At 34.8% G+C, this 24635-nt stretch overlaps 1 protein-coding gene across 1 annotated transcript; it reads right to left on the bottom strand.

Annotated features, from left to right (window-relative positions):
* Positions 1–525: 525 nt before the first annotated feature.
* Positions 526–24635, bottom strand: LOC106133088 (uncharacterized). Its single transcript, XM_060946191.1, has 6 exons — positions 24481–24635; positions 18015–18154; positions 9503–9617; positions 5410–5608; positions 4897–5062; positions 526–1577 (listed from the first exon to the last, which is right to left on the bottom strand). Exons 1-6 carry the CDS (start codon positions 24485–24487, stop codon positions 1458–1460), a joined length of 747 nt encoding a protein of 248 aa, XP_060802174.1. The 5' UTR covers positions 24488–24635; the 3' UTR covers positions 526–1457.

Below are 24635 nucleotides of genomic sequence, written 5' to 3'. Positions count from 1 at the left end.
AAAAAATAACCTTAACCTATTTTTTTCGATGAAATTTTTTGTTCACTACTGACGGTTTTGTTAATCGTTTACCCAAAATCTATTAAGAGGTAAATATGAAAGTATTGATTTAAAATTACGAAATTGTGGAAGAAAAATATAATAGTGATAGATTTAAATTTTTATTATTTTTTATAACTTTTATAAATTTTTTATAATTTTTATAACATTTATTACAAAAATATTCTTACAATAAAAGTATGTACATTTATCAAGTAAAGTTTTTAATGCGAAATTGTAGTATTTTTTTCATGAACTTAATAATGTTATTCCTTTTAATTTAAAAAATATACAATCCTTTATATAAATTGTGGAACTATATACAACCGCAAAACTATTTATTACCTATAATTGTTTTTTTTTACATCAGGAACAAAGTTATTATTATATACATATATATCTATTTAAAAAAACATAATCCTTTACTTTATATAAAAAAGCTTCTAATAATTGAAGACAACATTTAACATTCCTAATATAATAATTATGCACTTATAGTTATCGAATATTTTACTAATATTTCAACTAGGTTTAAGTCAAAAAAGCAGTTATCTTTTTTACATATATTTTTTGTACACGAATTAAAATATATTCTTCTACACCGATATATTGAATTGGAAAGATGCCTTATGTCAAAATTTATCTCAACTTCCATTCAAGGGTAGAAAATATTTTTTATTTATTTTTGTTATACGACTCAAGCTTTCTGGTAGTGGTGTATCTCTGTCAAACTCAACGGTCGAAAAATATATTGACCGGTTAACAATTTTAACTATGACGATACCAAAATATTTGTCCTTTTGTATTTTTACAAACAAAACCTATTTACCAACTTCGAGACAAAGTATATAATGTTGACCTTTAGTGATCAAAAGCTGTGTTTCCACTTTTTGTCACTTAATTTTTTTTGTGTAAAGACTTTTGCCTGTGACGATACCAGAGATTATTTCAGTTATTTGCCTGCAATTTCTCAGCACATTACAAACGGATCCACAAGTTTATAATATTATAAAGTCCATTCCATTTAGTTTACGTTATAATTATGTTAAGTCACAGAAAATCTCGCAATTAACTTTCTTTAAGCCGCTCCGCTGGAAAAGGATTTCGGATCATTTAGTAGTTGGAGGTCCTTTTTTTGGTTCAGGGGACTGTTGGCAGTGTCAGTACTACCGTCTCGCTTATTACCTCGTTTCAGATACCAAATACTTTTGATCTACTCAAGTTCTTTTGCCAGTTATTTTTAGTTCATCCGCATTTAGACATGGTCAAAGGTCTAAAACTTTTGACTATGACTATACGAAAAATGAATCTTCGATGCAAGTTTCTCGTATCATTTATATTCTCTATTATATTATTTGGTTTTAAAGTCACATAAGTTGTATCCTTGCACTGAACTTCCTTCAGGCCGATCCGCTGGATCAGGAGTTCGGGTCGTTGGGTAATTGGAGGTCCTTCTCCTTGTTCAGGGGACTGTTGGTGGGGTCGGTACCACCATCCCCACTGTTACCACTGTTGATGGCCACTGATGTTAAAGGTACCTGTGGAAATCAAAAACCGCTTATTGAAAAAATATAAATCGGTTTGTTACCGCTTCTTCTGCACTGACGCCTTGGAAGCGGCAGTAAACTTATGATGTTAAACCATACGTTTTGACAATTATTAAGCGATATGAAGTATCTTATAATAATGAATAAAAATTTTTAATTTGAATTTAAATTTATCATGTGTGGTTTCCGCCACTTTAGAATAGAACCACTTCATATCATATCATGTCCATGGGTGTCGTAAAAGGCGTCCAACGGAGAGGCTTATAAACTTGGGATTTCTCTTGTAAGCGATGGGCTAGCGACCTGTTACTATTTGAATCTCAATTCCATCATAAAACCATACAGTTAAACATGGCCTTTTAGTTTTTTAAGATTGTTGGCTCTGTCGACCCTGCAAGGGATAAGAGACATGTATAAAAACAAACAATGCTTAGAAAACATGATAACAGTTATGAAAGGCCAATTACAGAATTCCTTCAAAAATATTCTGAGAAAAATGCAGCTGTTTAAGGAGTGCTGTGCTGAAATGAAACACTTGAATGGAATATTTCCTGGGGTAGCATTTTATTCAAACTAACAGACAATAAGCGATGATTGTTATTAAATATCTGTGGCGATTAACTGACGAAATCGCTCTTAAAAGCCTATAAATAAGATTAAAGTACTTAAAAACTACATCGACCCTCAAAAGCTGAAGGGCTTATAACCGCCGACTTATAAAACTAATTAAGGTTCCTAACACTGCTAATATTGGAGTATTCAAGTTTTATATGTATTATGACTTTCAGAAATTTTAGCATTAGAAGTAGCTAAAATTAATATTTAAAGTAATTATAAAGAAAAAAATTCTTGATAAAAATAAAACTCATACTAATAAAAACTTCCTATAAGTAAATTTTCTAATGAGTTCTTGAAAATACGCTTTGATAACAGAAAAAGAAAACACATGCTAAGTCAATAAAAAAAAAGATATATCCTCTTAATTTTTGTTTTCTTTCTCTTATGGTGCAATAAAGAGTTTATCTATCTATCTATCTATTCTCAGATCTGTACATCAAACGATTTTCGAAGAATATTCCTTGAATATTCCGAAATCGTGAGTCCATTTAGTTTTATTTTGTTTGTCAGGATTTGAACTTGGGGCGCGACAGATAACAGGCGACGACGTACGTGCTTGGAATACTGGTCGAGGACAGATTATAAATGGTCCCTTAAAATTATACAAATAATATATACAAATAAGAATGAGAGGAAAATTTATCTTTCGTATTTTAAAGAAATTGCTTCGTTCAATTGTAAATAGGCTAGTAAGTTATAAGAGACTTCAATGAGTAGGTATAGGGAATTTGAAATATTATGTGTGATATCATAAGATGTGGAATGAACTGCCTGCCTACCTGATGTGGAATGAAATGTCGGAATGAATGATCTTTTGGTAAGGTATGTAACATCTTTGTCAGATCTGATCAGATGATGTCTTTTTAAGATGGAATTGCATTACATTAGGTAAGAAGGAAGATAAATACCTATATTGAAAAGTAAGTTAATATATGCAATGGTTGTAGGAAAGAGACATTTTTTCATCACTAGTTATTCCATAAAATATTGTTTATTCTGATGTTATATTTTGTATTATATCTTTCCCATGGATGTCGTAAAAGGCGACTAAGGGATAGGCTTAAAAACTTGGGATTCCTCTTGTAGGCGATGGGCTTGCAACCTGTCACTATTTGAATCTCAATTTCATCATCATATAGGTACAAACTGAACATGGCCTATCAGTATTTCCGTATTTTATAAGACTGTTGGCTCTGTCTACCCAGCAAAGGATATGGACGTGACTGTATGTATGTATATTTTGTATGTATTAAAGATTTACTACTAATAGGATCCTGGGTATCTAGAGATTTTCTTGTAAAAACAGGTTAACGATTTATTAATGCTGCGGCTTAAATAGCTCGTCTTTGGAGGTCATGTTACCAATTAGTAATGAAGGTGAGTAAACTAGAGGTTATAGTAGCCGCCCAGTTTTACAATAAGATTTAATTGAAAAGCCATGTTTATTAATATTGTGGCCAATTGAAATCTCTCTCTCATCTCTTCTTGGTACAAGTTGGAATCTCAGCTCTAAAGAATTTTAGGTCCATTTTAATGTACGTACAGATACAGAATTTTCTGCTCCAAAACAATGCTTTTGTTCATTTTGAACGGTTAAGGGTATAAAAGAAAATGGTACACAATTATGTTATTTTCTGCTCCGCTAACATACGAAATCGTGCTTAAAGATTTGCTAAAGAACAAAGATTTTTAAGAGAAAGTGTGTCAGAATATGCAGACATTTTTATTCAGCACGCGTGAGTGCAAAGTGGATATTGTTTTGTTTCCATACTGCAGACGAGAGGGAAATTTCTTTTGTACACATTCAAAGCGAATCCTAATATTTGTGTCTCTCGAAAACTTATCTCATTATTTTGTTTCGCGATTTCATAAATAAACAGTGTTATATATATTTTTTGATCGAGTCATAAAGACAACTTTTTACCTTTTTGTTAAAGCAAAAAATCCGCTGAGAAACCTTACCCCTGACATTTTAATGAACATGGTTATAACCTCTCTCTTTCTATAATGCTACCACATCATACTAATATTATAAAGGCGAAGGTTTGTGAGTATGTCAGGTTGTCAGTATGGATGTTTTTTTACTCTTTCACCCAAAAACTACTGAACCGATTACGATGAAATTTGGTACATATGTAGGTAGCCGAAGACCCAGAATAACATATAGGCTATTTTTTATCCCGGACGAAGTCGCGGGCGGCCTCTACTCTCCTATACTTTATAAGCCAACGTGATATGTGTTTCACAGCGCTTCGCCTAAAAAACTTATCATGCAGCAATCTTTATTGCTGTGGCCAGTGTTGTGATGGAGGCGGAAGCTACCGAAGAAGCAAGCCCCAAGTTAAGAGCTGAAGACCATAGACATGGCAGTGCATATGTGTGTCAGTTTCCTCGGAAATGGGCACAGTGAGGCTTCGAACCTCAAATCCAATATCAAATATTGCTGCAGCTAAGGTTTTAATGGAAGCTATCGAAGAAGCATACTTTAAGGCAACAGCAGAAGACTTTACTATAGACACGGCAGTGCATATTTGTGTGTCAGACTGCGTCGAGGGTGGGGATAGTGAGGTACCATTCTTTGGTAGCTTACGTTCAGAAGACTGCCTCGAGGGTGGAGATAGTGATGTACTATTCTTTGGCAGCTTTCAACCTAACCTAAACGCTTTCGTCTTACCTAACGTAAAAATCTTACCATAGATACAGCAGTGAATATGTGTGTGTCAGACTGCCTCGGGGGTGGGGATAGCGACGCGTCGAACCTCAGGTCCAGTTGAAGCATAAATACTGCTGCAGCCAGGGTCGTGATGGAGACTGACAGCTGGGCGCCTGCCACGCCTATACACGTGGTACTTCCACAGCTGTTGGTGGAAAGTGAATTACGTAATCTGAATGGTTGAGAACTGGAAATCAAAGAGAGAAGGAGAGTGTTTGCGTCTTTCTCTTATCGATATGTACCTAATTGTCAGAGGTTTAAAAATTTAAATCGTGACATCGAAAATTTACTTTGGGTATTACTTCAAGTCAATATATGGTTTGTTTTAAACGAAAAATTAGCGTGATTCAAAGCTAAGGTGCAGAACAGAATGTGAACATGCCGAATCTTGTCTTATTGCTTGAAGACTGCGAATTATAAAGTAATCAGTAGAGGCTTCAAATAAAAATTTACATGACGGCTGATGGCGAACGAAGTAGAATACCATCTTACCCAATATTCATAAGGGATCTTATACAAAACGCGAGCATAGCAGCGTGGGCCCCAACAGCTGCTGTCCACAGTAATGTCAGTGGTACAGCTGCGCAGGGAGAGGGGCCCAGGGCCCGCCACGGGGCGCCCCAGGCCCTGGTGGACCGGGACCTTGCTGACACCCAACCGCCGAACCCACGGCTGTAGTATACTGATGTTGCTGTAGAGAAAAATAGCGATAAGAGAAAATTAAGTCAAATCATTTTAGCTTCATCCCTTAGTCCCAGAAGCGTCTCATCTCTTTGGAGAGGAGCCCGAGATGCACCTATGACTATGGTCCTGGATCAGGTAGGTCAGGCTTTTGCAGGTGTACCTACTAGAATTACTGATTTATAAGATACATACATACATACTATGTCGTTTCAACTTGACTCCGTACATAAAGTTCCATTCAAACTTGCACCTCCTATTTCATCCCCTTGGAATTTCAGGATAAAAAGTAGCCTTTATTCTAATCCAGGTTACTAACTATATCTGTGCCGAATTTCGTTCAGATCCGTTCGGTAGATTTTGCGTGATGCGCGTACAAATATACAGACAGAGAGACAAAAAAATAAAAAAAAACATAAACAGGTCTTCATCCCTAACGGGGTATATACATCAGTCTCGTAAAGACTAAAAGGCCACGTTCAGCTGTTTCTGGTGTTTTTATTTTAGGCAATGGGCATCAGCGTGTTTAAACTATTTATACACTGAGGAAAAACGTTGTGTGTATTCAGTGCAGGTTATATCGTAATCAAAACCAGGTAAGATTATTTCCATAACATGGGTAGGTAGTTAAGTAGGTATCGTGCTGGGTGGTTCCTGGAACTTTTGAATATAACCACTCTATCTTTCCCATGGATGTGACCAAGAGCTGGGCTTATAAACTTTGGATTCCTCTTGTAGGCGATGGGCCAACAATCTGTCACTATTTGAATCTCAATTCCATCATAAATCCATAGAGTTGAATGAGGCCTCTCAGTCTTTTAAAAACTGGCTATGTCTACCCCGCAAGGGATAAAGATGTGACTGTATGTATGGATGACAATGAGTCTTTTCTCAAGTAATATAACAAGAGGTTAGATAATTAAACATGATAAGGTCTACAGATTTCTGTAACACGAATTTAAATAATAATGGTAAGCTCTACAGATTTCTATAGCAGGGATGTGGATCAATAGTCCGGTGGACCGAGTCGTGATGGAAGAGCGATAACAAATGCATATCGATTCTGTTACGCAGTTTGTACGGTAGGTTACGAGGGCAAGATTATAGACTTAGCCCTTATTCTTATATACAACATACATTAAGGATCACGTGGCAGACTTGAACATATTTGAAAGATTGGTAAAACGTCGCAGAGTCAATAGCTTTGAAAATATTCGATAGATTGCTTAATAGTCTCGCAAGACTAAAATCTATTCTGTTACTATAAGGATGGCATATATACATACATATATTTATGTATGTCTATATCCCATGTTTGGTAGAAGGATGACTGATCATGGAATTAAGATTCAGAAAATGATATCACCTGAAGAAAAATTTGAGTCTACGAGGATTCCCCTTTATCGGCTTTTACAATCATATAACGATTTTTCTTCACTATCAGAGCAACATGGAAGCTTGCACTAGTTCCTAAGGGACAAAATTACATGTCTAACCCAAGGGATTAACCTTATAAGCACCTAATAACTAAAATGACATGATGTTTTTCCTCATCTTAACAGCTTTCATTAGCTTAGTGTGTGTCTCGTACAGTTATACGAATATGTGTACTTTGGAATTGATACGCTTCTGAATTATAATATCCTAACAATTCGAAGTCAATTTGTTCGTTTGTTTGTTATGTATTTATTGTACAGAATGCGAATTTTGTAATGCGATAGTTTGTAAGGATGTGTAAGTTTGACGCTAGAACGGATTTATATGAAACTTTGCAGTGTGGTTACCGGCACTAATAAATAAAAGATAGGATTACCCCTTCTCATTCCCATGGATGTCGTAAAAGGCGACGAAGGGATAGGCTTATAAACTTGGGATTCTTCTTTTAGGTGATGGGCTAACAACCTGTCACTATTAGAATCTCAATTCCATCATAAAGCCAAACAGCTGAACGTGGCCTGTAAGTCTTTTCAAGACTGTTGGCTCTGTCTACCCCGCCAGGGATATAGACGTGATTATATGTATGTATGTATTCTATCATTAAGCCAAACAGCTAAATGTGGCCATTCAGTCATTTTTCAAGACTGTTGGCTCTGTCTACTTGATATAGACGTATATTCTTTTAGGCGATTGGCTAATAACCTGTTACTATTAAAATAATCTTCAAGCCAAAAAGCCGATCGAGGCAGAGGCAGACGTGACTATATGTATGTATGTAGCTTATACATTTTAATTACATACTAAATTAAAATTTAGTGGGATTAAAAGCGGAAAAAGTGGCGGGCAATAGCTAATAAATATATATTTACAATTACCTATGCACATTTATATTATACTAGAGGCCGCCCGCGCCTTCGCCCGCATAGAAATCCTATCAATCCCGCGACCACTCCGGGATGAAAGAAGCCTATATGTTATTGGGTCTTCAGCTACCTACATACCAAATTTCATCGTAATCGGTTCAGTAGCTTTTGCGTGAAAGAGTAACAAACATCCATACTGACATACTCACAAAGTTTCGCATTTATAATATTAGTAGGATATATTTCTCATCGTTTCAACTTGACTCCGTACATAATTAAAATAGTTTGTAAATGTAACGTTTAATATACGCCTAGTAGACGTGTATTAGATACGGGTTAAGTTATAAGTTATTCTGTAAGGTAAGTTATTAATATGAAATGTAAGTCACTTGCTCCCTTCAATTCTACTTAAATTATATTTGTTCCTGCGAAGTAATCCCGCGGATGAAAAGATTTCTAAAATTGGATACGTTCTCATTATTACATCAGTTATCAGATTTTTTTATTGAGATATTGAAATGTGAGATCGTCATATCTTAATAAAAAATCTACCATCATAATTACAGTTGAAACTAGATTTTATTGGTGCAATCAGTCAGTTAAATATGGAAAATGGTGGTCTTCTTCTAACATGCGTCTTGGTTCTACACAAATTGTATTTTCGATAAATTATCTGTTCCGCTTAAAAAATTGGTTTTCTTCTTGTAGGCACGAGCTAGCAACCTGTCACTATTTGAATCTCAATTCCATCATTAAGCCTTACAGCTGAGCGTAGCCTTTCAGTCTTATCGAGACTGCTGGCTCTGCTTACCCTGCAAGAGATATAGACGTGATTATATACCTACATACATATATTCTATTTACTAAATGCGCATGATAATCAGTCCCATAATACCACCCCTCTTTCAAATGTAAATGAGAGTTAGATATCTTCCCTTTCATGTCTTGCACTTCACATAACTTTATTAACCCTCGTAGAGAGATGGGTTTCGATTTTTCTATAATAAACTTGAATTTTCAGCGTTTTAACGTGGCCTTTCAGTCGTTTTCCCAAGAATTGGTTCTGTCTACCTCGTATGCTTTGTGGGATGAAAACGTGATAATATTTATTTATGTAATCTAAAGACTGTTGTCGAAAGGTTAAAATAAACAATACTTACTGCTGTTATAAGAGTCAGTGGGTTTTTAAACTAACAATCGAAAATGTTTAACGTTAAAATTAATTCCCCTCTAGTGAATTTATTTAACATGCACGTATAAACATGGGTGTCGCTCGCATGCAAAACATAGTCCGCTTCGAATGAACAAGCCATGCTAATTAATTGAATTTTCATACAGTTTACTATAGTTTTATTACCCTTGGCGCTTGCGCCAAGCTATTTATCGGGACTTCGAGGAAATTACATTAAATTATTTACTATTTTAGGTGATGGGCTAGCAACCTGTCACTATTTGAATCTCAATTCCATCATTAAGCCATACAGCTGAACATGTACTTTCAGTCTTTTCAAGATTGTCTCTGTCTACCCCGCGAGGGTTATTATCCTATCCTATATTGTTGTAATAATGTGTATTCTCTATAAATTATGAGTCGAAATAGCTACCTGCAGCAAGCACCGTGATGGCTCCAGCTGGAACTCCCAACCCCAGTTCCAGCTTCTGCCTCTCCTCCAGCCAGCCGACTGCTCCGACGACTAGTCCAGCGATCCCGCACACGATCTAGAATAATATTAACTATCATTTCCTTATCACTACATTCTTTGACTAACTTTTGCGCGGAGCTATACTTTCGAGGAAATTTCTAGAAAAAGATTGTGCCTTGTCTGCTCTGTGCCAGATATTATCAAAATAAGTGCTTACGTATTTTTGTACTGAACAAAACAAAATATATTTTACAATATACTTACATACAAATAGTAAAGTCTATATCTCTTGTGGGGTAGACAGAGCAAGCAGTCTTGTCAGCAGTCAGCTTGTGAGGTAGAAAAGACTGATAGGCCACGTTGAGCTTTTTGGCTTGATGAAAAAATCTAGATTCATATTTCAACAGGTTATTAACCCATCGACTAAAAGAAGAATCCTAAGTTCCCAAGTCCACAGAGGAAGGTAACCACAATGCAGATAACATTTTTATAGTATTTATGTATAAAACACTCATTTGATGTTGTTCCCGTGTGGTGTCAGGCAAAACGGAATAGGATATATGTGTTGATGGGGTTTATAAGATAAAAATATTAACAACAAAGGCATGAAAACATTCTCATAAAGAAAATTAATGACGTGGGTTGGTAAAAGCAAACGACTATTCAATCTTTGGCAAATGAATGTTGAACGCACGTAAAAATCATGTCATCGGGGGACCCAAGAACTAATAACCACCATACATACATATATAAAATCACGCCTCTTTCCCGGCGGGGTAGGCAGAGACTACCTCTTTCCACTTGCCACGATCTCTGCACACTTCCTTCGCTTCATCCATATTCAAAATTCTCTTCATGCAAGCTCGGTGGTTTCGGGTAGGTACTCTTGACCTGACCCTTTGCCATAGAAGCTAATAACTGAAGATGTGAATTACAGAATGATAAGATAAGGATAGATAATGATAATGATGATTACACACACCATATTGAGCGCTTAAAGACCTTAGGGAAGCAAATTGACCGTGACTTTATTCACAGGAAAGATTCTTCTCACAAAATTGGATTGAGACCGCTGTAAGCGTTTATGATTATGTGCAGTTTAAGCAGAATAATTTTGCTGTAAATGATCCAATGGACTTAATATCATTATTGTTAATATCATTATTGTTTTCTGCCATAATTTTTTTAATCCTCTATTTGTACATATATAAAGTCACGTTTATATCCCTTGCGGGGTAAACAGAGCCAACAGTCAAGAAAAGACTAAAAGGCTGTATGATGGAATTGCGATTCAAATAGTGACAGGTTGCTAGCCCATCGCCTATAATCTAATTTTGTAGATCCCAAATACTATATATTTTTTTATCATAGGTATGTATGTGAATTTAAAATATAATATTTATAATATAATTTAACCAAATATACCTAATATTTGGTTGATTCCTCTAGTTTGGTACAATTTAATACATATCTTGAGATGAAAGTGAAATAAAGTATACACTGTAAGAATTTTTACTTACTTAAGCAAAATCTAAGTAAAGTAAATTGGTCGTGACTTTACTCACAGCAAAAATTCTTTTTACAAAATTGGATAAAGACTGTTTCAATATGCAAATGTCGACATTCCGTGGTCATTTCTATTTAAGATACAAGAATTACCATCGTAATATCAGAATTTAGTAGCTTCTTGTTCATTGTTGATTTAATTTTATAGCCATCAGTAATGAAATTAAATCCTTGTTACTTTTGTTACGAAAGAAAACAAATAAAAAAAGATTACCAAGATTTCTTTGTTTACTTTTACAATATTAAAGATTATATTATCTTTATTAGTAGGCAGCCGAATATATACGGTTAAAGATTTACGGTTAAAGATTTATTTATTTCTCAAAAAGAATAATTACATTTCATTCACTTACAGAGAAATAATAATACTAACTACTTACAGTAATTAATGTGACGGCGAGCTAAGTACATATACGTATATAAGTCGCAAGTTAACAATAAAAGATATTGACATAAGTTTCGAAAATAAAACAAAAATTACAAGCCATTTTATAAGTAGGGTAGATTGCCGTAGTAAGTAATACCGGCAACCGGTACGCAGCGCAGGAGTGAGGGTACTTCACACGTTTACGCTGCTGATGTTTATTAAGGTTGCGATCATAGACGCAGGCGATTAGCGGATAAGTAGCGAGTTAATAGTAGAATGTATATTTGGTTGTTACTACTATTTTATTATTTGTGAATTTAATATAAATGTTTATAGTGTTATGTTATATATTTGACTTTATTTAATTAAGTATTTTTATTTTTCTTCATTTATCTAAATAAAGTACGTTTATTTATTACAATATTGTTTTTAAATATACCTTTATTCAATTTATTCAATTTTGATTTTCCAAGATATATGATTTTAATTTTCTTTTAAAAGTACCTAGTGAATTTGCTTCTTTTATTTCTATAGGCAGTTGGTTATACATTCTCACACCTTCAAACTGGATGTTTTTTGAACCAAATTTTGTCCTCGGGGCGCGAGATACCAAATGATTTGCATTACGCAATTTCATTCTTTGGGTTTGGCTTTTTTTTTGGAATGTTAGAACAGTATGTATTTTATTATTAAGAATTTTATAGATTAACGTGCATGTGTAGTACTTATATGTCTGGTTTATGTTCATTATTTTAGTGTCTGTATATATTTTTATGGTTGGCGTATTATAATCATAGTTAAAAAGTGTTTTAATAAATTTATTTTGTGCTCTTTGTAGTGGTTCTAAATTAGATTTTGCGGCTGTACCCCAGATTTCTATTAGGTAATCTATGTGTGGTTTTATTAATGAATTATATATAATGTATTTGATTTTACGTGGAAGACAGTTCGAAACCGCACGAACGGCACCTGACAAGGATGTCAATTTAGTCTTAATTTTATGTATATGTTGTTTAAAATCGAGGTAATGGTCCAAGATAATGCCAAGATATTTTTCGCTAGATTTTTGTTTTAGTTCATCATTATCTATTTTAAGTTTTATTATATCGTCGAGATTTTTGTTTTTTGCAGCAAATATAACGAAATTAGTTTTTTCAGTATTAATAGTGAGGAGATTCGACAAAAACCAATCGTTTAATTTGTTAAGATCTCTTTGTGCTTTTAATTTTAAAGTTTTACATGAGTGGCCATAATAAAATAAGCAAGTGTCGTCTGCATAAAGAGATATGTCAGCCTTAAGGCCCAAATTTTTTATGTCATTGACATAAATTAGAAATAAAAGAGGCCCCAAAATGGAGCCTTGAGGAATGCCGAAAGTCATTAAAGTTGGGGTACTTTGATGTTGTCCTATTTTCACTATCTGCCTACGGTTTTGGAAATATGATTTGAATATGTCGTGTGCCTTACCAGTGATACCGAGATTAGACAATTTGGCAAGAAGTAGTTTGTGGCTGATTGTATCGAACGCTTTCTTGAGATCTATGAATACACCGAGTACTATTTGTTTTTCATCGATTTTATTTTTTATTTTAGTCACAAGGTCTATTGTTGCTGAAAGTGTGTTTGATTTTGGTCTAAACCCGTATTGTTTGTTGTACAAAAAATCTTTTGATTTTAAGTATTTCTCTATTCGAGAGTACATCACTCTTTCAAAAATCTTAGAAATGACTGGTAAGACTGAAATTGGACGGTAATTGCACGGATCTGATTTATTACCGTTCTTAAAAATTGGTGTTACTTTGGCAATTTTTAGAGACTGCGGGAAGACTCCCATTTTTAAACAATTGTTTATACTATTGGTGAGCGGGATGGCAATTATATTTTTAATGCATTTGATCATTTTGGTGCTGATACCATCTATGCCTGAACTAGTATTTGGGTCTAAGTCATTAATTATTTGAATAATTTCGTCCACGGTTGCCGGCACAAAACTTGTTAGCTCAGTCGCTTTAACTATGTTCGGTGATTGTGTATCGTTTCGGTCAACTTTTTGGTATTTGTTTGGGATTTTGCTTGCAAGTGTTGAGCCTACAGTAGAAAAATAACTATTGAAACTCTCGCAAATTACTTGCATATCCGTTATTATTTTCGAGTTCAGGATGACTTTGTCCGGTACTGCTGTATGTTTGATGTTGTTACTAGCTAATTCATGAATGGCTTTCCACATTTTTTTAGGCTTGCTCATGTGATTTTTAAAGAACTTGAAGTAGTATGTTTTTTTGGTTGTTTGAATTTTCTTATATACTCTGGCTCTAGCTTCTTTAAATTCCTGTTCTAGTTTTATGTCTTCTTTATTTGTTTTGTATCTATGCCAAATTTCATTTCGTTTGTCGATGTCTTGAATAATATCATTTTTAATCCAGTCTTGACGTGGTGGGTTTAGGTACTTAGATTTAGTGACTTTACTTGTAGATAGACATTTTAGAATACTTTCTTCCAACATTTCATATGCGCTTTCGTCTTTCCTTATATTGTGTTCTGCTGAGTCGTGTAACTTTTTATAGTTTACTGCTGTGTAATAAATTTTTTGAACAGGTTTACTATAGTGGTTTTCAACTTCTAAGTATATTTGTCGATGGTCGGACATCGATGATTCAATAAGACTAAAATTAAAATTGTTGTCTTTTAGGTTAGTGCATACATGATCAATAATCGTGTTTGTGGATTCTGTTACACGCGTGGAGTACTTCCGGTGGACTTTGTTTATTATCGTAAAGTTGTTCTCTTTTAAAATATCTTTATATTTTCGAGTTTCCTTGTCAGGTACCAGTAAGTCAAAATTGTAGTCCCCAAAAACCAAAGCTCTTTTCCTTTTTTCCAGTTGTTGTGAATATAGTTCAAGAAAGTTGTCAACGTTCTTCTTGTTGGGGTTGTATATAGCACCGATGTCCAGAGACTGCTTTTCAAGATGTATCCAAAGGTAGTGGTTGTTGTCAGCTATACAATGGTCTTCAATCATCCTGTGCTTTAAGTTGTTGTGAACAAAGATTGAAACACCGCCTCCTTTGCGATTTTGTCTGAAATTGTTATAGTGGGTGTAGCATGGAATGTTGAGTTTTTGGACGTCGGTTTCATTTTTTATCCATGTTTCAGTCACAACAATTATATGCGGTTCTATCTGGGCAGCTATGCATTTAAGTTCATCCAGTTTACCTTTCTTGACAAGACTGCAAGCATTTATATATAAGCATTTCAAAGATTTATGAGAACTTTTTATGTCATTATAGTTTTTGATGAACTTGTGTGTTATCTTCCCCCTGGAGGGGGCTGCTAGTTTTTTGACTTGGATGTCTCTTTTCCTTGCTTCTCTCCCGTTGTTTGGGTAATTTTGGGAACTCCTTTAATATATTTTATGGCTAAATTGGTCTCTCCCTCTGTTTTCCGACTTTTCAATTCCTCTTTTAATTTTTGAAAGTGCTGTTTTTGCAGGGGCGTTCTGTCAGAGAATATTTTAATGGTGTCCATTTGTAAATTGCTCTTATTGCGTAATATAGTTTTTACGGTATTTTCCGATGTATAGCAGGCTTTGATGGGGCGATTTATACCAGGTTTATATTTTCCTAGTCGGAAGGTTTTATTTGGTTCAGGACAGTCTGGATAAATAGATTTTGTGATTTTTGTAATCTCAACCTTATTGTAAGTGAAACGGTTGATTGGGCTAGTTGGCTCTGGAATACCCAATATCACTATATTTTTAGAGCGTTGGTGTCGCTCGTGAACTTCATTTACAATTTCTTCATAACTTATAGATGGTTCAGTAGCTGTAGTTATAGTACTCAACGTTGTGGTTTCCCTAAATTGGTTTAAATCTGTTTCTAAATTCTCAATTTTCTTTTCAATATTCTCTGTTTTTGTTTCTAACTCGTTAAGTCTTAGTTTTGTATTACTCTGATCTAATTTAATACTTTCGATGGTGTCACCAATACTATTTACATGAGTTTTGATAGTAGTGACGTCTTCATGAAGCTTATTGATATTTTCAGCTTGGGAAACGCTAGTAGCTTTCAATATTACCATTATTTCAGACACCTGTTTTTTTAAATCTGAAAGCTCTGTTTTTATCCAGGCATCATCATCGAGTACTTTTCGCTTAACACGTTGAGTGATACGAATCGGAGTGGTATCATAGTTTGGATTAAGTTCGGACAGATTTGGTTGAGATCCGCCGAGTCTGTCACTGTGACCGCAGCCGGTTGGTGATCGGTGCTCATTCATTGTGTTAGTGTGTCGTTGCAGATCACTTACTTATTAGTCCGGTGTAGACAGCACGGAGCCTGTCTCGCTTGCTCGAGAGGATTGAGGGGCGGGGCACTGACGATGACTCCGGTAATGCGGTGTGTTGCTCAGTGGTAATTAGTTGTATTTCACTCGTGACTTACTCGCCAATATGTGTTTATACACTTTAAAGTTAGGGTCCAAAATCGACTAGTGGCTCTTTTAGTGAATTTAAATTAAACTTGCGACACGTCTGACTTGCTCGCGTGCTCTCAGCAAAAAATATATTGCCAAAATGTACGTACAGTATTACTAGTAGGCTATTTTTAGCGTACCTCGAGGTTAGAAGTTAACAGCGATAGGTATATGTAAGTTTATACTGTGACGACAAAGAATATTATCCATATTATCAAAAAAAAAATATACTTAACCTAATTATCATTTACTTAATGCCGAAATTATGTATTTAAAATAATTGAAGCAAAAATTAAAATTACCTAAATTTTAATGTATCGACTAACTCTGTTCATTCATAAGAAATTGTCACAAAATTTATAAATAATATAGGTATTAAACGCGTACAAAAAGTACCTTTACGTTTCGTTACTTGAACGTTTAGAATCATGTTACAATGTTCGAGATAAAATAAGGGTAGATACTAATAATAAGTAGGTACATAGTATAATTATAAAAGAAACAAATCACTTGCAATGGCGGACTTATCCCATTTAGAAATAGTACAATGAAATGCGAAAGTTTAAAATCTATTACAAAATTGTGTTCATATTAACGTAATTGTACTAATTGTATTTACTGAAACACAATATAAATTAACTCTGACGAATGGAGGGCTGGGAGACCGAGATAAATGTGGAAGAGGGCTTTCGTAAAGGACTGATTTATTGATTAGTTTAACCTGTAACGAGAGCCCATTGTTCGGTAGGTACTGAATTGTTCTCACAGCTTCCTAGTGTTTCGAGATGATAGAGGATTTAATTGAATTCTTCTATAATAAGTCTTCATAGGTTCGTATAGGTGTCGCAATTGGATCTATATAATTTGTTGTAAGTTTTGAAGAAATGATTTTAGCATACCTATCGTATAGTAGGTCCGAAGCTTAACTGATGAGAGCGAAACGCAAAACATGCAAAGATAATTTTATTGATACTATGTTATATGACGTGTCAATATTTATTTTGGGCCGTGTGGTTCCCGGCACCAATAGAAAAAAAGAATAGGACCACTTCATCTTTTTCCCATGGATTTCGTAAGGAGCGACTAAAGCTTATAAATTTGGGATTCTTCTTTTATGCGACAGGCTAGAAAACTGTCACTTTATGAGTCTCAATTCTATCACTAAGCCAAACAGCTATTCCGCAAGGGACATAGAAGTGACTATATGTATGTATGTTCCACTAAAACTACGTGGTAATTATCAAAAGTAAATATGGTGGTGAAATCATCGTGAATTGTTCAGAATGCTGTACAATGTGGTAACTAAATGTATAAAGATTCATTACGTTCCCAGCAGTATCTCGAGGGGAAAATCCCATTAAGAGATTACTCCTTGCTCGGATCCGACAGTTCTCTTTCTTCTTAACGTTATCTCAGTTATAGCTCCACCGCATTGTTTTTAGGCCCAGGGTTTACTTTCACAGCTGCACTCCAGCCAGGTCGTCGTCACGTTTAGAAGCCATGCTCATAGCACTGTTCACAGAGTGCTCGCGAGATCACTTCTTCGTAGTATGAAAAACTGACATATCCAAATACATAATTGTTGTCTTAGGCTCATCTCGGGACTCCCCTTTAGAGGTGAGGACGTAACCGGGATTAATGTCAAGGGAAAGAAGGAATACTAGTGATAGTCTTTTATAAAATAAGATAATTGAGAGCGTCGGTAGGCGAATTGGTAAGGTGCCTGGTAAAAATGCGTGATGCGCAGAAAGGCACAGGTTCAAATCACACATCCTCCATGAACCAATGAATATTTAGTTATGTATACTAGTTTGTATACTAACCTTACGGTAAGACATCGTGAGGAAACCTGCACATTCGGGCAACTGGATGTGTAACCATGGATCCAATACGGGTTAGATTTACCTGCAAAGGTTGCAGAGGTCAGATGGAAGTCGCTTCGTGTAAAAACCTTGACTCACCCAATCTAGGATTCATTGTCAAATGCATACCCCGGGCTCCTCTCCAGAGAGGTGAGGATGCAACCGGGACTAAAGCCAGGAGGAAGAAAGAAGTCATTCATAAAATTACCTGCAGCACCCTGACTCTTAAGGCGATTGCGAAGGGGTACAGCTGTACCCCATTGACCAGGTCGTCGTCACACTTAGAGGCCCCGCTCACAGCACTGCATACCGAGTGCTTGCGAGACCACATCGCCGACGCATTCAGCACTGGAACAAGATAACAAAATATATATTCTCGTTATTTTTTTTTACCCTTCCATACTAACACCTATCAGCTAAACGTGCCGTGTGGTTCCCGGCACCAATACAAAGTGCCGTGTGGTTCCCGGCAACAATACAAAAAGAATAGGACCACTCCATCTCTTTCCCATGGATGTCATAAAAGGCGACTAAGGGATAGGCTTGCAAACTTAGGATTCTTTTTTTAGGCGATGGGCTAGCAACCTGTCACTATTTGAATCTCAATTCTATCATTAAGCCAAATAGCTGAACGTGGCCATTTAGTAATTTCAAGACTGTTGACTCTGTCTACCCCGCAAGGGATATAGACGTGAACATATATATGTATGTATGTATCAGCTAAACAACTAATTGACATGAGAGATTTTTTGTTTTCCACTTCTTGCTTTTTGTTTTTATGAAAACCTGCTAAGTATTGTCGTCCAAATATGCTGAAAAAATAATTTCTTAACCTATAAAAATTCACCTCGTATATTGAAAACTAAACGCTGATCGACTGACATGTCAACGCAGTCTAGCGATGCACTAATGCGTGTCTAGTCCACGGGAGTAATACAAGAGGAAAATTTGAGAGGACTTAATTTTGCATTGAATAAGTACTTTGCCAATTAGGAACACTAATTCTCAGCACACATATCAGACTGAATGACAACCTTATCTATTGTTATCAGCGTTATAATGGAAGCTCGAATTAATTGTTTGCGAAGCACGTTGCGGTAATGAGTTTAATTTCACATGACATGAGATACTATGGGTGAGATCGAAACTAATTATTTTTGGAATTAGTTCGGTATACCGGATATCTTTTGGATATGAAATATTATCGATAACAGAATGTATTAATCAGTAGGACATTTGAGAACAATGATACATAGTAACATGCATACCTTATCTACTTATCTACCTAGGGTAGACAGAGCCAACAGTCTCGAAAAGACTGAACGTCCACGTTGTCTTTTCGAGACAGTTGGCTCTGTATTGTAATATTGTATTGAAAGTTAAGACGAATTATATAAAGTGGAGAGAAGCATGGAGAAAAATGGAGTGTACTTGAAAATGTTTATAGAATCATCTTAAAACATGTTTGATGCAACTTTACCACTATTTAGTTACCCATTTATTCATATAATCTAGAACAGCCGAATAGTCTTAGTACAAAAATTATAGTAATTAAACCCATGAATACATATATATCAAAGTAAGTTCAAGTTTAACCTCTAATACATACAATAAACGTCTAGCTGTGAGAGTAAAAGGCCCTTATAAGTTTTGTTAGTTTGATCTTTGAAAGTTGGCTAAACTTTGTGAGAAATTATATAAGATGCCTTAACTTTAATAAACGTTGACTAATGAATGCGAAACTCTTAGGTATGGTGCAAATACTCTATCAGAAGAGATATGACTCTTCTATTTCCGTGAAAGTTGTAGAAGAAGAACTTAGTCACTTAAAAAACTGCCAAAGCGGTGTCAATTGTGTATCCAATATTAAAACCAATTTTTACTTTAGTTCCAGTTGCGTCCCTAGAAAAGGAGATTATAATCACATATTCCTTACTCATATCCCTTACTTCCCTCCTGCTCACCGTAAGAGCATCGGTTAGTTATCAAACTAATGTACATACGAAAGTAATCATTCGTACATGGCCGCGGTGGGATAGGAACCTGTGCCCATGTGCATAGATTCGACTACTGACGCTCTATTAAAAACACGTGGGCGGAGTTGTGGGCAATAGCTAGTCTTTATTTAATAGAAGCATGTTCTTCGCTATAATTAGACCTCTTGCTATTTTATTTAGGTACTTTAAGGACTCGTTGGATGGATCACCAACGTTCTTATTTTCGTCCAATAAATCTGTACATACAATTAATACATACATGATGTTATTATTAGATTAAATCTTTGCCTACCCCTCCTGGGAAAGAAGCGTGATTTTATGAATGTATATAAAATTATTCCACTACGTTAAAATTCTAATAAGTTCACAGACAACATTATAATATCATCTCAAAGTGAGAGGTTAGTTCAATAACTATTTTCGTTTCGTCTACAGCCGAAACTAATAACGTTGCGTGAATAAACAAGACTGGACCAAACCCACGATGTGCAAAATTGAAAACGTGTTTTTATTGCAGGAAGGGAGGCCTTTGGGTCTCATTTAGGTTTCGTTGCTCAAATAACGTTCACAGTTAAAATGTTGTGTTATTCTTACGCCGTTTCGTTACCAGATATGTTTTGAATAAAGACATTTTGACGGCCTCTGTGGCGGAGCGGTAGTACGCTTGCCTTTGACATCGGAGGTCCCGGGTTCGAATCCCGGCCAGGGCATGATGAGAAAAGAACTTTTTCTGATTGGCCTGGGTCTTTGATGTTAATCTATAAATATAAGTATTTATTATAAAATATAGTATCGTTGAGTTAGTATTTCGTAACACAAGTCTCGAACCTACTTCGACACTAACTCAATCTACGTTATTTGTCCCGTATATACATATGTATTTATTTATTATTCTGACTGTTTATCGTGTATGTTGTAATAGGCTTTGGGCTAAGAAAACAAGCACTTATATCTTGGGTAACGAAAACATGCCCAAAAAGGGTTGTAATGGCGAGTATGTAAAACGTTTCCCCCCAGTAAGGAAGGCTTAAAATGTAACCGATGGCAAACAAAATTTGTCGTTGTCGCCTTCGACAAAAATACAAATAAATACTTGTGCCGTGTGGTTTCTTGCACTTTAGAATAGAATCACTCCATATCTTTCCCATAGATGTCGTAAAAGGCGACTAAGGAATAAACGGGATTCCTCTTGTACTATTTGAATCTCAATTCCATCATGAAACCAAAACTAAACGTGGTCTTACAGACTTTTCGAAACTGCTGGCTCTCATCTCAAATTTATAAGCTTTTTCCCTTAATTGACTTTTACAATCTGCTTGGGTAGAGAAGAAGCTGGCACGGACGATATTTTTGCCTCTACCAGGCCAGCATGGAAGCTATAGATTAAAAAACATTACGTCAACTCGGAAAATGTCACTTCTTTTTTTAATTGATGTTATCTGACAGAATACAGTCACAGATAATGGATAATATTTACGATTTAATGTGTAGATATTTGTGATATTTGTTGCAAATTCCCGAAATTTTGACAATAAGTAACGATTGAATCTTAGAAAATTAGCGAGAAGCCTTTCTTTGAAGTACTACTTACTTACTTAAGGACTGTGAAATTGAGCGGAACGTAATAAGGATCATTTAATGGGATACCATTAGGCTTTATGTTATTGAGTAAAGGGTGAAAGTACTTACGATGTTGCCAGCTAATATTCATAAAATCCGATATTTTTATTGTTTTTCCTTCAGGAATAGGCACAACATTTTCTGATTTTTGTTGATATTTTTTACCGCTAGTTGTGAATCTTGTAACTCCATTGAGTCTAATTAATATCAATTTGAACAATCCCAAAATTATATTTATTACATATATTAGTTTGTGCAGGCATTTCCAAACGACTCTTGTCAGTCAGGAATGCATTAATGACGGAAAGGATAAACTTCAATCGTCCAATTTAAGCTCTGATAGATAAAATCTTTAATCTGCCTAAAGATGGCTTGGTCTCAAACAAATTCGATATCTGTGTCTGATCATTTTGAAATGAATGTCCATATAATTTAAATTGTAAAACTGCCTGACTCTTAATGAAAGAAGTTTTAGTTCCAAACGAGGAAATAGCGGTGAGCTCTAAAAAGTGATTGTCTTGTTCCATATAAAAGTTTAAGACTAAGTTATGAATAATTAAAATTTGATAGCAACAGTTTGATAGATATGTTATAAAGTAGGTATAACAACACCGCGTTATAATCAATGTCAGCAGCATGCTGCAGTGTAGTTTGTTCCGCCGCTTCTTCTACACCACCTTGTATCCAATTTTGAAAATAAATGTATTCTTTTCTGTCACAATGTAAATTTTTCATATATAAAGTTTCTAAAATTAAAAAAAAAAACAATTTTTATTCAATTTAGGCAATTGAAAAAAAAAAAACAACCCCTCATATCACTTTCTATAATTTTCAAAGAGTAACACCATTTCACAAACCATTAGTTATTTGACATCACACGGGTCATTTGATTATTTAAATTAAACTCGTGCTTCATTGCACAAACAACCTTGTCAGCACGAAATAAAGTTCAAAATTTCATCGAGTCACGAATTTGTTGACTTTATCGTTACTTTTTACGTTTCAAAGTTACGGTTCATATTTATGACGCTTTTGACCAAACAATAGTGTTATAACTACATACGTACATATCTTCTTCCTCCTGGCTTTAGTACCGGTTGCATCCTCACCACTAAACTTGGTATTCTTCTTTAAGGCGATGGGCTAGCAACCTGTCACTATTTGAGTCTCAATTATATCATCAAACCAAAAAGCTGAACGTGGCCTTTCAGTCTTATCAAGACTGTTGGCTCTGTCTACCCCGCAAGGGACATAGACGCGACTATATGTATGTATGTATACCTAAACTTGTGAAAATAAAATAATATCTAGGTACATACTTTAAAGATATGTATGTTGACGTCATTTTAGCGTATCCTATTTCGTAAATTAATCTATTTCTATTCAATAATACGTACAGGTAGGTTACATTAATGGAATAACTACTTTAATATTATCAAAGAAATCGCCGATTTCTGTGATACCTACAAAAAAGAAATTAACTTTTCGGTCCGTAAGGTCGACGTATGAAGCCATATGTTATTTCAATCACTTTCGTAACATACATATGTATTGGGGAAAGGTATGTTATAAAGGGTCCTAACTAATTAACTCAGGGAAGGCTTTAACTATGTTTTTTGTACAAATAATATAAGTAAAACGACGGCTTCTGTGGCGTAGCAGTAGTACGCTTGTCTATGACACCCGGGTTCGAATCCCGGCCAGGGCATGATGAGAACGCAAGTTCATAAGTCTTTTAAAACTTCCACGTTATCACACAAGAATTATAACTTGACTAGCTGTGCCCGCGACTTCGTGCGCGTGGAATAGTTATTTTGGGCATCATTAAAGCCCTCAAGGATGAATAATTTTCCTTGATTTTTTTTCACATTTTCTATTATTTCTTCGCTCCTCATAGTTGCAGCGTGATTTTTCAGTTCGAACCAGTAGTTCCTGAGATTAGCGCGTTCATACAAATAAACAAACTCTTCAGCTTTATAATATCATATAAGCGTCCACTAAATGTTAATATTTGAAGTTCTCATTGTAAGTGAATTCTTTGTAGATTCTTTTATGAGAATAAATTTCTTTAACCGTTATAATATAAGTATAGATAAGGCAAGTAGAGTGCTAGGCAAGTTCAATAAACTAATTGAATAAATGATTGAAAATTTTAATAAATAATTAAATTTGAATAATAATAATATGCAGTGGAGTACCACGTCGGGCGGGGCTTTAATTACGACTTGCGATAGAATTTGTAAGCGTTCTGAAACTTTCTGCCAATTCAATTAGCTGAGGCGACGAAGAAAAATTGTGAAGGGAAATTGCGTATGGTAAGTATAAAAATGCAACATTTCATCACAGCATTGGTTAATTATCATTTTGAATAAAACATATTTATATAAAGGTATCATTGAAAACCCGTTTAAAATATAATAATTTAATTAATCTTATTATAAAAAAATAATAATTGTTTTTATTTATATTTATTAATAGTTATTATTTATATATAAATATCATGCTTTTTAAGATTTTGCGCCCCAGGACGTCGCTCCCGTAGAAATTTTGTGATAAAAGTACATATTATATTTAGTAGTAGTTTTTGCTTGAAACAAACACACATCCTTACAAACATTCCCATTTATAATATTAGTGGAGAGAGAGATAGTACCACACGACACACACGTCCGACACAAACCACATATTCTTTCACTTTTTTAACTAGTACAATAGTTTGTACTTAGAAAGTAGAAAGGATTTATAGGAATTGTTTGTTTGTTTGTAAACTCTTTATTGCACATAAAAATAAATATAACAAATTACAAAACAGTTACTGGATTTAGAAGAATATGTACAATGGCGGACTTATTCCCAATCGGATTTCTTCGAGTCAACGAAAATATAAAGGAAAATCCATAATTTAAAAGGAATTATAAAGATTTTCCATAAATCAAGAATTGTAACTGCAACTTGCCTTTTATATCCTTACTGAAAATGTAATGAAAGCTTTTCTTAAAATTTCAGTCAAAATTAAGTCCTGTAACAAGTATAATAAAGTAAGAAATAAAATATTACCAGGCATTGAAATCACAAATTCGTTGTCACATTTGAAAGAATCTCAATTAATTTCAATTCATTGCCACTGGAACTACAATTTTAGTTAACAGTACAGAAAAACTAGAAATAACATCGAAAACTTTCCCCGCGGGAACAGACGCTCATCCCGTGTG

This window comes from Amyelois transitella, chromosome 10, assembly GCF_032362555.1.
Source record: "Amyelois transitella isolate CPQ chromosome 10, ilAmyTran1.1, whole genome shotgun sequence".
NCBI classification, from domain to species: domain Eukaryota; kingdom Metazoa; phylum Arthropoda; class Insecta; order Lepidoptera; family Pyralidae; genus Amyelois; species Amyelois transitella.
Note: the sequence above shows the minus strand (reverse complement) of the source record. Positions and strands in the feature narration are given on the sequence as shown.